The sequence below is a fragment of the Notamacropus eugenii genome, chromosome 5 (assembly GCF_028372415.1).
Source record: "Notamacropus eugenii isolate mMacEug1 chromosome 5, mMacEug1.pri_v2, whole genome shotgun sequence".
In the NCBI taxonomy this organism is placed as follows: Eukaryota; Metazoa; Chordata; class Mammalia; order Diprotodontia; family Macropodidae; genus Notamacropus; species Notamacropus eugenii.
In genome coordinates this window covers 30,449,719-30,464,074 of record NC_092876.1, presented here as the reverse complement: position 1 = coordinate 30,464,074, position 14,356 = coordinate 30,449,719, and the positions used below count along the sequence as shown (strand labels likewise).

The following is a 14,356-nucleotide window of genomic DNA, read 5'->3' as shown; positions in this document are numbered from 1 at the left end:
CTTTTGTAATGGAGGGGAAGAGGGGGAATGTGAGAGGATATAAGGGAGCCATACTTTCATCGGATTTGGCCTCATGAGGGAATACACTCAGTTGTGTAAGGAAGTTGATTCTACCATACAGGAAAACAGGGGGGAAAGGGATAAGAGAGGGAGGATACTAGAAGGGACAGCAGACTCAGGGAAGAGGTAATTGGAAAAAAAGACCTTTGTAGAAAGATTAAAGGAGAGAATAGAATAAATGGAGGGTGGGTTAGGAAAAAGGAAAATATAGCTAGGATTTCACAATATAACTCAAAGCATTAAAAGTGAATGTTAAAAATTGTTTTTACATGCAATTAGGAAATATATAGGCAATGGTGTATTGAAATATATCTTTTTTTAAATTAATTTATCTAACTTTTAACATTCATTTTCACAAAATTTTGGGTTCCACATTTTCTCCCCTTCTGTCCCTTCCCCCAACCCCAAAACACGGAGCGTTCTAATTGCCCCTATCTGCCATTCTGCCCTCCCTCCCGCCCCACCCCTTCCCTTTGGAAGGCAAGCAATTCAATATAGGCCAGATCTGTGTAGTTTTGCAAATGACTTCCATAATAGTTGTGTTGTGTAAGAACTAATTATATTTCCCTCCATCCTATCCTGTCCCCCATTACTTCTGTTCTCTCTTTTGATCCTGACCCTCTCCATGAGTGTTGACCTCAAATTGCTCCCTCCTCCCTGTGACCTCCCTTCCATCATCCCCCCCACCCTGCTTATCCCCTTATCCCCCACTTTCCTGTATTGTAAGATAGGTTTTCATACCAAAATGACTGTGCATTTTATTCCTTCCTTTAGTGGAATGTGATGAGAGTAAACTTCATGTTTTTCTCTCACCTCCCCTCTTTTTCCCTTCACTAAAAAGTCTTTTGCTTGCCTCTTTTATGAGAGATAATTTGCCCATTCCATTTCTCCCTTTCTCCTCCCAATATATTTCTCTCTCACTGCTTGATTTCATTTTTTTTTTAAGATATGATCCCCTCCTCTTCAGTTCACTCTGTGCACTCTGTTTCTATGTGTGTGTGCGTGTGCATGTGCATGTGTGTGTGTGTTATCCCACCCTGTACCCAGATGCTAAATAGTTTGAAATATGTCTTGCCCTATAGGAAAATAGAAGGGAAAGGGATTTCAGGGAGTAGGGGGAGTGTAATAGAAAGGAGGAAAGGATAATCAGAATACACACTCTCCTGGGGTGGTGGGAGGGAGATGGGAAGAAATTTTGAAATTGAAAATTTTTGTGGAAGTGAAAGTTGAAAACTGACAGTAAATTTAAAGAAAAAAAGAATTCTTGAGGGGGCGGAGACAAGATGGCGGAGTGAAAGCAATGACTCACCTAAGCTCCTGGAAAAACTCCTCTGGATATCTCTGCGGGGAGAGTCTGACCAGACTTTGGAGGTGTAAAATCCAGTGGGTGACGGACTTTGACGGATTTGGAGCCCAGGCTGGACCGGAGGGGCCACGGGAGGGATCTGTTCCGCGGGGGTAAGACCCCGGTGCACAGCGCAGCGCGGTCGGCGCGGCAGGGCGGAGGGGACCAGAGGAGCCCGAGAGTGGCGGGCGAGACCAGCGGAGCAGGAGATAAGCCAGGCCGAGCCGGTGAGAGCCGCTGAGTGCCAGACATCACCGCAGCAGCCCTTGAAATATTCAGCCTGAAGATGGACTTCGGTGGGTCACTACTTGAACTTCCAGGAACTGGGATGGCAGAGTGATCAGTAAGTGCTCTCTCCTCCCCCCTGATGACCGTGAGGGAACCATAAAATTCTTCCCCAGATTAATCCTGGATCAGCGGGAACAGCAGAAGGGGGCGGATGGTCTCATAACACCAGAGGCTGGAAAAGTGGCAAAGGGGGATTCTTCCTACTGTGGTGGAGGCGATCTGGAGGGACAGACGACCCAGGGCAGAGAAAATTCGCACTGAGACCCAGGCAAGCCTCAGAGCCAGGAGACGAGCCCCAGGAGGGGCGGGAACACGCGTTAGCTTCTAGGCGTGCCCCAGCCCTCCAGGGGAAAAGGGAAGACAATAGGGAAGCTGGGATTACCATCCCCTGACCGTGCCTTTGCCTCAAGTCAGCAGAGGAGATAGCCTGAGACCAGACCACACCTCCCACACACCTAACAAGATAACCCCAGGGTTGATCAGGGAAACAAAAAACAAAAGCCTGCTTTTAGCCCAGACACACATCAGCTCAACTTAAAGATCTGTACCTTCTGACTGAAAGAACCAAAAGCTACAACACTCAGCCAACATCATGAATCGGAAAAAGCAGACGAAAAGTGAAAAAACCATAGAAACTTTCTATGGGGATAAGGACCAAAACACAAACACCAAAGAGGTTAGGGCTGAGACCGTACTTCCATCTGAAACCTCAGATGGGACTATGAATTTCTCGCAAGCACAACTAGATTACCTGGAACGTCTGAAGAAGGATATAAAAGAAAAACTGGCCAATGATTTTGAAACTATAAAAAAAGAATTCACTGATAAGAACATCACCCTGAAAAAGAAAATTGAAGAAATGGAAAAGGAAGTTCAAAAATTAACTGGAGAGAATAATTCCCTAAAAGGAAGAGCTAATCAAATGGAAAAGGAAACCCAAAACCTAAGTGGGAAAATTGATCAGATGGAAAAGGAAACCCAAAACCTAACTGGGAAAATTGGTCGATTGGAAAAAGAAGTACAAAAATTAAATGGAGAAAATAGCTCCCTAAAGGGAAAAATTGGTCAGATGGAAAAGGAGATGGAAAAGCTAACTGAAGAAAACACTACGATGAAGATTAGAATTGGGCAAGTAGAAACTAATGACTCAATGAGGCAACAAGAATCAGTCAAACAAAATCTAAAGAATGAAAAGATAGAAGAAAATGTAAAATATTTAATTGGAAAAACAACTGACCTAGAAAATAGATCCAGGAGAGAAAATCTAAGAATTATTGGCCTGCCAGAAACCCATGATGAAGAAAAGAGTCTGGACAATATCTTCCAGGAAATCATCAAGGAAAACTGTCCAGAAGTACTAGACTCAGAGGGCAAAATAGTCATCTAAAGAATCCACCGTTCCCCTCCCGAAAGGGATCCCAAACTCAAAACCCCAAGAAATATAGTTGCCAAATTCCAGAGCTATCAAGTGAAGGAGAAAATACTACAAGCAGCCAGAAAGAAACAATTCAAATATCAAGGACACACAGTCAGGATCACACAGGACCTTGCAGCTTCTACATTAAAAGATCGAAAGAATTGGAACCCAATATTCCGTAAGGCAAAGGAGTTGGGACTTCAACCAAGGATCAACTACCCAGCAAAGTTCAGCATAACATTTCAGGCAAGGAGAAAGTCATTCAACGAAATAAGGGATTTCCAGAGCTTCCTGACCAAAACACCAGAACTCAATAGACAATTTGATCTTCAAATGCAGGTCTCCAGAGAATCATAAAAAGGTAAACAGAGGGGAAAAAACAAAAACAAAAACTTGCTACTCAATTAGGGCAAACTGTTTACCTCCCTATAAGCGAAGATGATACCTGTTAATCTTGAGAACTGTGCAGCTATTATGATAAAAGGGATATATGTAGAGGGAACGGGAATAAAGTAAATGATGTCATGTCAAAAATATGATTTAAGTATGAGAAGGGAATGTAATAGGAGGTGCGGAAAGGGGGAAGCAGAAAATGGCAAATTACATCACAGGAAGAAGTACAAAACTATAGTAGAGGAAAGGAGGGGAGGGAGATGAGCATTGTTTGAGAGGCACTCTCATCTGATTTGTTCAAAGGAGGGAACAATAATCTTAAGTAGATAAGCCTAACTAGCTCTATAGGTAGTAGGAGGGGAAGGGGGAAGAAAGGGGAGGGTGGCTAAAAGGGAGGAAAGAAGCAATAAGAGTAAAGGGAACTAAAAGGGAGGGGGGTCAAAAGAAGGAGGGGAAGGCTGCAGGAGGAGGGGGAGAAAAGTGAATACTATTGAGGAGGGGAAGGGAGACGGGAGAGCTAAAAGCACAAATGGTGGGAAAGAGGTTGGAGGGAAATACACAGATTGTAATCATAACTGTGAATGTGAATGGAATGAACTCTCCCATAAAACGGAGACTGATAGCAGAATGGATTAAAAGCCATAATCCAACAATATGCTGCTTACAAGAAACACATTTGAAACGGGGGGATACACATAGGATAAAGGTCAAAGGATGGAGCAGAATATATTGTGCTTCAGCTCATGTAAGAAAGGCAGGAGTAGCAATCCTAATCTCAGACAAAGCAAAAGCAGAAATAGATCTAATCAAAAGGGATAAGGATGGAAACTATATCCTGCTAAAAGGCACCATAGACAATGAAGCAATATCACTACTAAACATGTATGCTCCAAGTGGTATAGCATCCAGATTCTTAGAGGAGAGGTTGGGGGAGTTGAAGGAAGAAATTGATAGCAAAACTATACTAGTGGGGGACCTCAACCTCCCCCTCTCTGAACTCGATAAATCCAACCTCAAAATAAACAAGAAAGAGGTTAAGGAGGTAAATAAAACTCTGGATAAGGTAGATATGATAGATCTTTGGAGAAAATTAAATGGGAATAGAAAGGAATATACTTTTTTCTCAGCAGTACATGGAACATTTACAAAAATTGACCATGTACTAGGACATAAAAATCTCACAATCCAGTGCAGAAAGGTAGAGATAATCAATGCATCCTTTTCAGATCATAATGCATTAAAAATTACATGTAATAAAAGGCCATGGAAAGAGAAACCAAAAATCAATTGGAAACTAAATAATCTAATTCTAAAGAAGGGTTGGGTTAAAGAAGAAATCATAGAAACAATCAACAATTTCATTCGAGAGAATGACAATAGTGAGACAACATACCAAAACTTATGGGATACTGCAAAAGCAGTTATTAGGGGAAGTTTTATATCTCTGAATGCTTACATAAATAAAATAGAGAAAGAGGAGATCAATGACTTAGGCTTGCAGTTGAAAAAGCTAGAAAAAGAACAAATTGAAAATCCCCAAGTAAATACCAAATTAGAAATACTGAAAACCAAAGGAGAGATTAATAAAATTGAAATTAAGAAAACTATTTAATTAATAAATAAAACCAATAGTTGGTTTTATGAAAAAACTAATAAAATTGATAAACCTTTGGTCAATCTGATTAAAAAAAAGAAAGAAGAAAACCAAATTACTAATATTAAAAATGAAAGGGGTGAACTCACCTCCAATGAGGAGGAAATTAAAACAATAATTAGAAACTACTTTGCCCAACTTTATGCCCACAAATTCGATAATCTAAATGAGATGGATGAATATTTTAAAAAATACAAATTGCCCAGATTAACAAAAGAGGAAGTTGAATACTTAAACAACCCCATCTCAGAAAAAGAAATTGAACAAGCCATCAATGAACTCCCTAGGAAAAAATCTCCAGGGCCAGATGGATTCACAAGTGAATTCTATCAAACATTTAAAGAACAGTTAATTCCAATACTACATACACTATTCTTGAAAATTGGGGAAGAAGGAGTCCTCCCAAATTCTTTCTATTATACAAATATGGTTTTGATACCCAAACTAGGAAGAGACAAAACCGAGAAAGAAAATTATAGACCAATTTCCCTAATGAATATAGATGCAAAAATTTTAAATAAGATTCTAGCAAAACGAATACAGCATCTTATCACGAGATTAATACATTATGATCAGGTAGGATTCATACCAGGACTACAGGGCTGGTTCAATATTAGGAAAACTATTAGCATTGTCGATCACATCAACAACAAAGCTAACAAAAACCACATGATTATCTCAATAGATGCAGAAAAAGCTTTTGACAAAATACAACATCCATTCCTATTAAAAACATTGGAGAATGTAGGAATAAAGGGAACTTTCCATAAAATAATAAGCAGTATCTATCTAAAACCTTCAGCAAGCATTATATGCAATGGGGATAAGCTAGATGCATTCCCAATAAGATCAGGGGTGAAACAAGGTTGTCCATTATCACCACTATTATTTAATATGGTACTAGAAATGTTAGCTGTAGCAATTAGACAAGATAAAGATATCCAAGGAATTAAAATAGCCAAAGAAGAAACTAAGTTATCACTCTTTGCAGATGATATGATGATTTACCTAGAGAATCCCAGAGATTCAAGTAAAAAATTACTAGAATTAATAAACAACTTTGGCAAAGTTGCAGGGTACAAAATAAACCCACACAAATCTTCTGCATTCCTATATATTAGCAACAAAGTCCAACAGCAAGAGATAGAAAGAGAAATCCCATTTAAAGTTAGGGTAGACAGTATAAAATACTTAGGAGTCTACCTGCCAAAACAAACCCAGGGATTATATGAACACAATTACAAGACACTTTTTGCACAAATAAAGTCAGATTTAAGTAGGAAAAACATTAGTTGCTCATGGGTAGGCCGGGCTAATATAATAAAAATGACAATTCTACCCAAATTAATATACCTATTTAGTGCCATACCAATTAAACTATCAGACAATTACTTTCTAGAGCTGGACAAAATAATATCAAAATTCATTTGGAAAAACAAAAGGTCCAGAATATCAAAGGGACTAATGAAAAGAAATGCTTGGGAAGGTGGCCTAGCGCTACCAGACCTCAAACTGTACTATAAAGCAGCAATTATCAAAACCACTTGGTATTGGCTAAGAAACAGAGAGGTAGACAAGTGGAATAGACTTGGCACTCAAGATGCAGTAGGCAAGGAATATAGCAACCTTCTGTTTGATAAACCCAAGGACCCCAGCTTCTGGGATAAGAACTCATTGTTTGACAAAAATTGCTGGGAAAACTGGATAACAGTGTGGCGGAAATTAGGCATAGACCCATACCTGACACCGTACACAAGAATAAAGTCCAAATGGGTACATGATTTAGGTATAAAGATTGATACTATGAATAAACTGGAGAAGCAAGGAATAGTGTATTTATCAGATCTATGGAGAAGGGAAGAATTCTTTACTAAAGGAGAGATAGAATGCATTATGAAATGCAAAATGGATAACTTTGATTACATTAAACTGAGAAGTTTTTGCACAACCAAACCCAATGCAACCAAAATCCGGAGGGATGTAGTAAATTGGGAAAGAATTTTTACAGCTAAGCTCGGGGATAAAGGCCTCATTTCTAGAATATATAGAGAACTGATCCAAATGTATAATCATACAAGTCATTCCCCAATTGATAAATGGTCAAAGGATATGAACAGGCAATTTTCAGAGGAAGAAATTAAAGTTATCTATAATCATATGAAAAAATGCTCTAAATCACTATTGATTAGAGAGATGCAAATCAAAACAACTCTGAGGTACCACATCATACCTATAAGATTGGCAAACACGACAGAACAAGAAAATGATAAATGCTGGAGAGGATGTGGGAAAGTTGGAACACTAATTCATTGTTGGTGGAGCTGCGAGCGCATCCAACCATTCTGGAGAGCAATTTGGAACTATGCCCAAAGGGCTACAAAAATGTGCATACCCTTTGACCCAGCAATATCGCTACTAGGACTATATCCCCAAGAGATCATAAAAATGGGAAAGGGTCCCACATGTACAAAAATATTTATAGCAGCACTCTATGTAGTTGCCAAAAACTGGAAGTCAAGGGGATGTCCATCAATTGGGGAATGGCTGAATAAATTATGGTATATGAATGTAATGGAGTACTATTGTGCCATAAGAAATGATGAACAAGAAGACTTCAGAGAGGCCTGGAAGGACTTATATGACCTGATGCTGAGTGAAAGGAGCAGAACCAGGAGAACTTTATGCACAGCAACAACCACAGTGTGTGAGAGTTTTTTCTGGTAGACTTAGATTTGTGTAATAACACAAGAACTTCTTACCAAAAAAAAAAAAAAAAAAATCCCAATGGAGGATCCCAAGGCAAAATGCCTGCCACACTCAGAGAGAGAAATATGGAAGTCACTCACATATTGTAGCAGATAATGTTTGTCTATGTGTATGTGTTTGTGTATCATGTTCTGATTTGTTATACGATTTCTTTCATTTATCTTAGTCTGACCACATAGCATGACTATAGTGAAAATATACTCAATAGGAAAGTATATGTAGAATCTATACAGAATTGTATGCAGTCGTGGGGAGGGAGGGGGGGAGTGGGGGGCAGGTGGGGGGGATAAAATCACAATTGTATGGCAGTGATTGTTAAACATTACAAAATAAAAAAAAAAAGAATAAACTGATCTTGAAAGTAAAAAAAAAAAAAAAAAAAGAAAAAAAGAATTCTTGGAAGTCCTCTATTGCATTGAATGTGCATTATTCCCCCTGAAGGATTATCCTCTTTTGTTGGGTAGGAGATTTTTAGTTGTAATCCCAGGTTCTTTGCCCTATGAAATATCATATCCCAAGCATTCTAGTCCTTTAATGTAGAAACTGCTAAATCTTGTGTTATCCTGGCTGTGGTTCCAAGATAGTTAATTTTTTTTCATTCTTTCTGCTTGCCATATTTTCATTGACCTTAGACCTCTGGGATGTGACTATAATATTCCTGGGAGGTTTGTATTTGGGATCTCTTTTAGTGTTCTTTCGATTTCTGTTTTTCCCTCTAGTTCTAGAACATCAAGGCAGTGTTCCTTGATGATTTATTGAAAGATGATTTCTAGACTCTTTAGCTAGTTCACTGTTTTTTAAATTATCTCTTCTGGATCTATTTTCCAAGTTAGCTGTTTTTCCAATGAGATTTCACATTGTCCTCTATTTTTTCATTCTTTTGATTTGGTCTTATTGTTTCTTCATTTCTCATGAAGTCATTTTGCTCCATTCTCATTTTTAAGAAATTATTTTCTTCAGTGAACTTTTGGACCTAGCTTTCAATTGGCCACTTCTGATTTTTATGGCATTCTCCTCATTGATTTTTCTCTTGGAGGCTTTGGATATAGAAGTTTTGCCTTTGTTGTCTTCTTCTGAGTGTATGTTTTGATCTTCCTTGTCAGCATAGTAACTTTCTATGGTCAGAATTTTTCTGTTGTTTGCTCATTTTGCCAGCCTATTACTTGTCTCTTAACTCTTTGGTAAAGTACAGCTCTGCTTCCAGGGTGGAGAGCTCACTGTCCAAAACCTCAGGGATTTGTGTAGCTGTTTTCAGAGATACTTCTAAGGGCCTGTAAATTTTTAGTTCTTCTAAGGTGCTATGGTTTAAAGAGAAGTGCTTACTACTTTCCTGGCCTGTGCTCTGGTCTGTCAGTGACCACAAGCAGTCGTTTATTTCCTGGAACTGTGAGGAGGCTCCCCTTTCCACTTTGGTCACAAGCTCTGGTATGCTAGTGCTCCTCCTTTCTCTGGGACTGTCACACAGGATTATGACCCAGATCCGAGTATGGGCAAAGCAACAGTTTTGCTTCAGTGAGACCCCTGTAATATTTTGACCAGTTGTTTGATCCCCTTATCATCTGTGGACGGAGAGCTGCAGAAGTAGCTGCTGCTGCTGCTGCTACTGTTGATACAATGGCTCCCAAGGCGTACTCCTCATCTGCTGGGGCCTGAACTGTGCTGTTACTGCTGTATTGTGCTCCTCTCTCACCCAGAAAGAACAGACCTTTCCTGTGTACTTTCTAAGTTGTGTTTGGTGTCTGTGGACTGAGAGGTCTGGAAACCACCACTACTGCAACTGATTTAGTCATCTCAAACTCTGTTCCTGGTTTGCTGTGATCCTCTCCCACCCTAGTATAAGAGACTTTTCCTGATGACCTTCCAAGTTGTCTTGGGTAGGAAAAGTGCTTCATTCCATCTTTTTGTTGGTCCTCTCACTCTAGAAATTGGTTACAGTCATTATTTAGAGGTTTTGGGATGTGTTTTGGGGAGAGCTCCAGCGATTCCCTCCCTTTACTCCACCATCTTGGTTCCATCTTTCTACATGGTCAATTTTTCTGCAGGTACCATGTGCTGCTGAGGAAAAGGTATATTCCTTTGTATTCTCATTCAATTTTCTCCAGAGATATGTGGGGTAAGAATTTTGTTCACTCTTTAGCTTATTTCTTGTTTATCTCGTGCTTAGATTTTATCTAGTTCCCAGGGGGAAATTGAGGTCCCTTGCTACTGTAGTTTTATTGTATATTTCCTATTGTAATTCATTTATCTTCTTTTACAATTTAGATAATATACAATTTGGTGTCTATGTCTTGAGTACCGCTATAACTGCATTGTCTATGTTACGTTTTAGCAAGATATAGTTTGCTTTCTTATCTCTCTTAATTATATCTATTTTTGTTTTTACTTTGTCTGAGGTCATGATTGGTACCCCTGTCTTTTTTACTTCAGTTGAAGGACAATAGATTTTGCTCCAGTCCCTTACCTTTACTCTGTGTGTTTCTGCACTTCAAATGGGTTTCTTATAAATGGCATATTGTAAGATTCCAGTTTTTTAATCCATCCTGCTACTTCCATCTGTCTTATGGGTGAGTTCATCTCATTCACATTTGCAGTTATTATATCTGTGTGTTTTTCTCCTTCCTATTTTCCCCTTGTTTGTCCTTCTCTCTTTTATCTTTCATCTTGTCCCTTCTCAAAGGTGTTTTACTTCTGATAACCATCTCCCCTAATCTGCCCTCCATTCTATCAATCCTGCTCTTCCCTTGTGCCCTCATTATTTTTAGTTGCCTGTGTGGTAAGATAGATTTTTATATCAAACTGAGTGGAAAGGTTATTCCCTTTTTGAGCAAATTATAATGAGAATAAGGTTCAAGCACTGCCTGCCTTCCCACTCACCATCTTCCCCTTCACTGTAATTCTTTTTTCATACCTCTATTATGGAAGATAATTTGCCCCATTCTATCTCCCTTTTCCCTTTTCTCCCAGTGTCACATGCTGAAGGTGGGATCTCACCTGAGGCTGACTTGCAGGGAGCCAGGGAATCCAGGAGGAGTATGTCAAAATGTATATTTAAATGTCCTCTTGATGCTCTTTGGGGATGGGCATATCATTTTCCAAGTCCCTGACCTATACTGGGCTTCCTTAAACAATTGTGCAGAGTCATGAGAAACTAATGAACCCCATGGCCATGGCACAGTGGGCATGTCTGATGCTGCTCCTCTAGTCCTCATTTTCTGCCAAGAGATCTCCCTGGCCTCTCATCTCTCATATTCCATTATCTACCTCAAGTTCTCTCTCTCAGGTCTTCAGGATGGCTTTCCAGTTTTCTTGGCCACCATTTCCCCTGAATCCTTCTCTTGTACCCCAGTTGAACACATACCTCCCCATGGGCTTTTCCCCATAGGATCATAAGACATGAATCCTAGAGACCATCTAACCTAACATGGCCATATTTTAGAGAGGGAAACTGAGGATTAGAGAGAGGAAAGGACGTTGGTCAAATCAGTAACAAGAAGCAGAGACTTTTTCCCATCTCCATTTATCTGTCTTTCTCCATATCTCCTTCTCTCTGACCCAGAGGCTCCCACCACCACCCTAGAACCTATTGATACATGTAAGAGATATCTCTGTGTTAGGGGGTTGTGTCTGTCTGTCTGTCTGTCTCTTTGCTGCTTGTGCTTCTCTATCTCACTCTATGTCTTTGAGTCCATCTCTCTGTGTATCCATCTCATTAAGGTTATGTGTTTTTATCTCAGGCTCTGCTTTGTTTCTTTTCTGATAGTTTGTTTCTCTGTGTTTTCCTGCCAATTTGATTGTCGTTTTCTCTGTCTTTGGTTCTGAGTATCTTTCTTTGTGTGGTTCTAATGCGCTCTGTGATTCTCTGTCACAGTTACTCTCTCTGTTTCTTTCTCTAGTACTGTGTATCTCCCTGCTAATTTGTCTTTTGGTCTCACTGTCTTTGCTCCTCTGGGTGTCTCTGTTTATGATTCTGTCTCTCCATAGTTGTGGATCTATATGCAACTGTTTCCCTATCTTTATGTGTCTGTCTGTTTTCTACTCTGTACCTCTCTGGATGTTTCTCTCTTCATATCTTGATGTCTATCTCTCAGTGTCTCTACTGTCTCCTTGCTTTTCTGTGTCTGTTTCTGTCACATTGAGTATCTGTTTCAGTGTCTCTGTGACTTCATGGATCTCCCTGTCTGTCTGTCTGAGCACTTGTCTCTTCCCCACCCAGTCTCTCTTTCTCTTTGCTCCTTGCATTTCTCTCAATATCTATCTCAAACTTTGTGTTTCTATCAGTCTATCTTTTTCTCCATCTTGTTCCCACCCCACTCCCAGTCTCAGTACCTTCATGAGGGAGTCATACATCTGTTGGGTGTTGAGATTCAGGTAGTTGACAATGATAGGCAAGGGGGTGCACCCAGTGGGAAGGCTGCTGTAGACGTTCCTCTCTTTCCAGACAGAGAGCACCAAAAAGCCTGCGAGGCAAAAGAATACGGCCCCCAGCAGGAGACTGAAGGCCAGTATGGTAGAGGAGGCAGAGGTTAGCTCTATACTGTTGTCTCTGATTGGCAATGTGTGGAGTCAAGACTGGGTCCAAATTGGGCTGTCTTTTTCTTTTATGCTGGAAGGAAGGGTTGGCACCTGGTTACAGTCCCAGCTCTCTTAGATAACATTCACAATCCCAACCCAGTCCTCTCTGAGCCCCAGGTCTAGGCAATCTTGAAAGTCAAAAAAAGGGAGGAATCAAGTGCAGTGAGGGCTCAGAGACTTGATATTCCTGGGGGGTAAAAGTAGAAATGAATGAGACTCAAAGCAGTGCCAGAGATAGAGCTGGGGATCTCAAAACATGATGGTATATATTTGCAAAGGAATCTTGAGTCTACAAGGGGAGTCTTGGAGCTCAGAAACAAGTTCACGGGGAATCCCAGAATGTAGAGATGAAAATTTTGGAGGACTCTAAGACCACAGATGAAGTTTGGAAGCCCTGTTACTAGGCTTGGAGGACAAGGCATCTTAAGGTTTGAAGGTGAGGATGTAGGGAGTCAAAGGTAGGGCCCAAAATAGATCTTTTACTGGCTATGACCTTAAGTAAGTCCTCCCTCTCTCTAGGCCATCCCTTTCTCCTTTGTGTTAGGGGGAAACTGTATCAGATGAGCCCTAAGGATCCTCTCCATGGGATATTCTCTCTGCCTGTGGAGCATGGAATCCTCCACCTGCTGTTAACCAAGTATTCCTTTAAAAATAATTATAACAAACCAAGAACTGACCCAAAAAAGAGACAAGTAAAGCTCTAACCCAAACCTATATATGTGAGTCATTTATACTTTGATCTAATTTAGGAGTTATGGGGGAACAATTATTAAATCTGAGGATTTAGAGTTGGGATCCTCTAACTTAGGGATTCTCTAATCTCTATCCTGATGTGTGTTCTTTTCTTTTAAACTTGTAAATGTATTTTGAAGATAGATTTAACCATTATCCACAAATATGAATGTTTTTGATCTGTTGGTTTCGTAGATGAAGAAAATGAGAGGTAATGGTCAGACAGGTAGCCAGTAACAAGACTGGAATTTGAATCAAGGTCATCTGATTCTCTACCTGGAAGGGTAGAGTCCAGAAATAGCACTGCCACATTGGATACCTGTCATATTTGCTTCTGGGCTAAAGTTTGTGGAAGGAGAGAGGGAGCAGAGCTAACAAACAGAAATAAATGGATTGTGGTATTTTTAGGGAGATGCAGGGAGGGGTACGTTAGGCAATTGCAGGAAATTAATTGGAATTGCAGTTATTTTTACCTGGGTTGACATAGGTGTCAATGGCCCTTCCTCCCCTCTCCATCTATAATTAGCAGTGATTACCTCATCTCTACTGTCATAGTCTAGCAGAACCCTGGGTTAGGGAGAAGGCTTGTGGACGAGGACAATGTTTCTTAAGTCTAGTTTGGTCAGTGGGAGCCAGGATGGGTGTGAGCAGGGGTGAGCTGTAATGAATTCTAAGGTATTCCAAGAATGATGTTGAGATTTTTAGTCTGAGTGTTCATACCTCAGAAACAGTGATTGCTGTGCATCAGAGCTTGATTTATTGTTTTGTTTCTAATCTAGACGTAAGAAAGTATTAGTAATTCAGAGTAAGCTTAAAGTGCATTTGCATGAGTCCCCTCACTCTGTCCCCTCATCTTAAATATTTACCAGTCCAATATTGCTCAGTGGTTGGTGGGTTAGTTGTTGTTCTTCTTTCTTGAACAGGCCCCAAAAAGACATCTCTTACCTTTCAATTAGTTTTATTTGGTAAGTTTTTAATGTTTTTCTTTTTTTGTGCTTTGCTTTCTCCAATGGATTCCATTTCCTCATTCTTTTTATTATTTATTTTATATTTATTCTACACTTTTTTCCTTAGAACATACCACTTACAGTTATTTAGTCCTTCTTCAGCCTCCATAGTCCTCAGGGAA

General features: G+C 39.9%; 1 protein-coding gene across 1 annotated transcript in view; it reads right to left on the bottom strand.

Moving 5' to 3' along the window:
- LOC140507450 (cytochrome P450 2G1-like) overlaps positions 1 to 13,553 on the bottom strand; it is a 54,298-nt gene extending 40,745 nt beyond the window's left edge. Inside the window, 2 exon segments of the mRNA XM_072615537.1 lie at positions 12,230 to 12,380; positions 13,547 to 13,553. Of these exon segments, the coding sequence (XP_072471638.1) occupies positions 12,230 to 12,380; positions 13,547 to 13,553 (158 nt within the window).
- Positions 13,554 to 14,356: the final 803 nt, after the last annotated feature.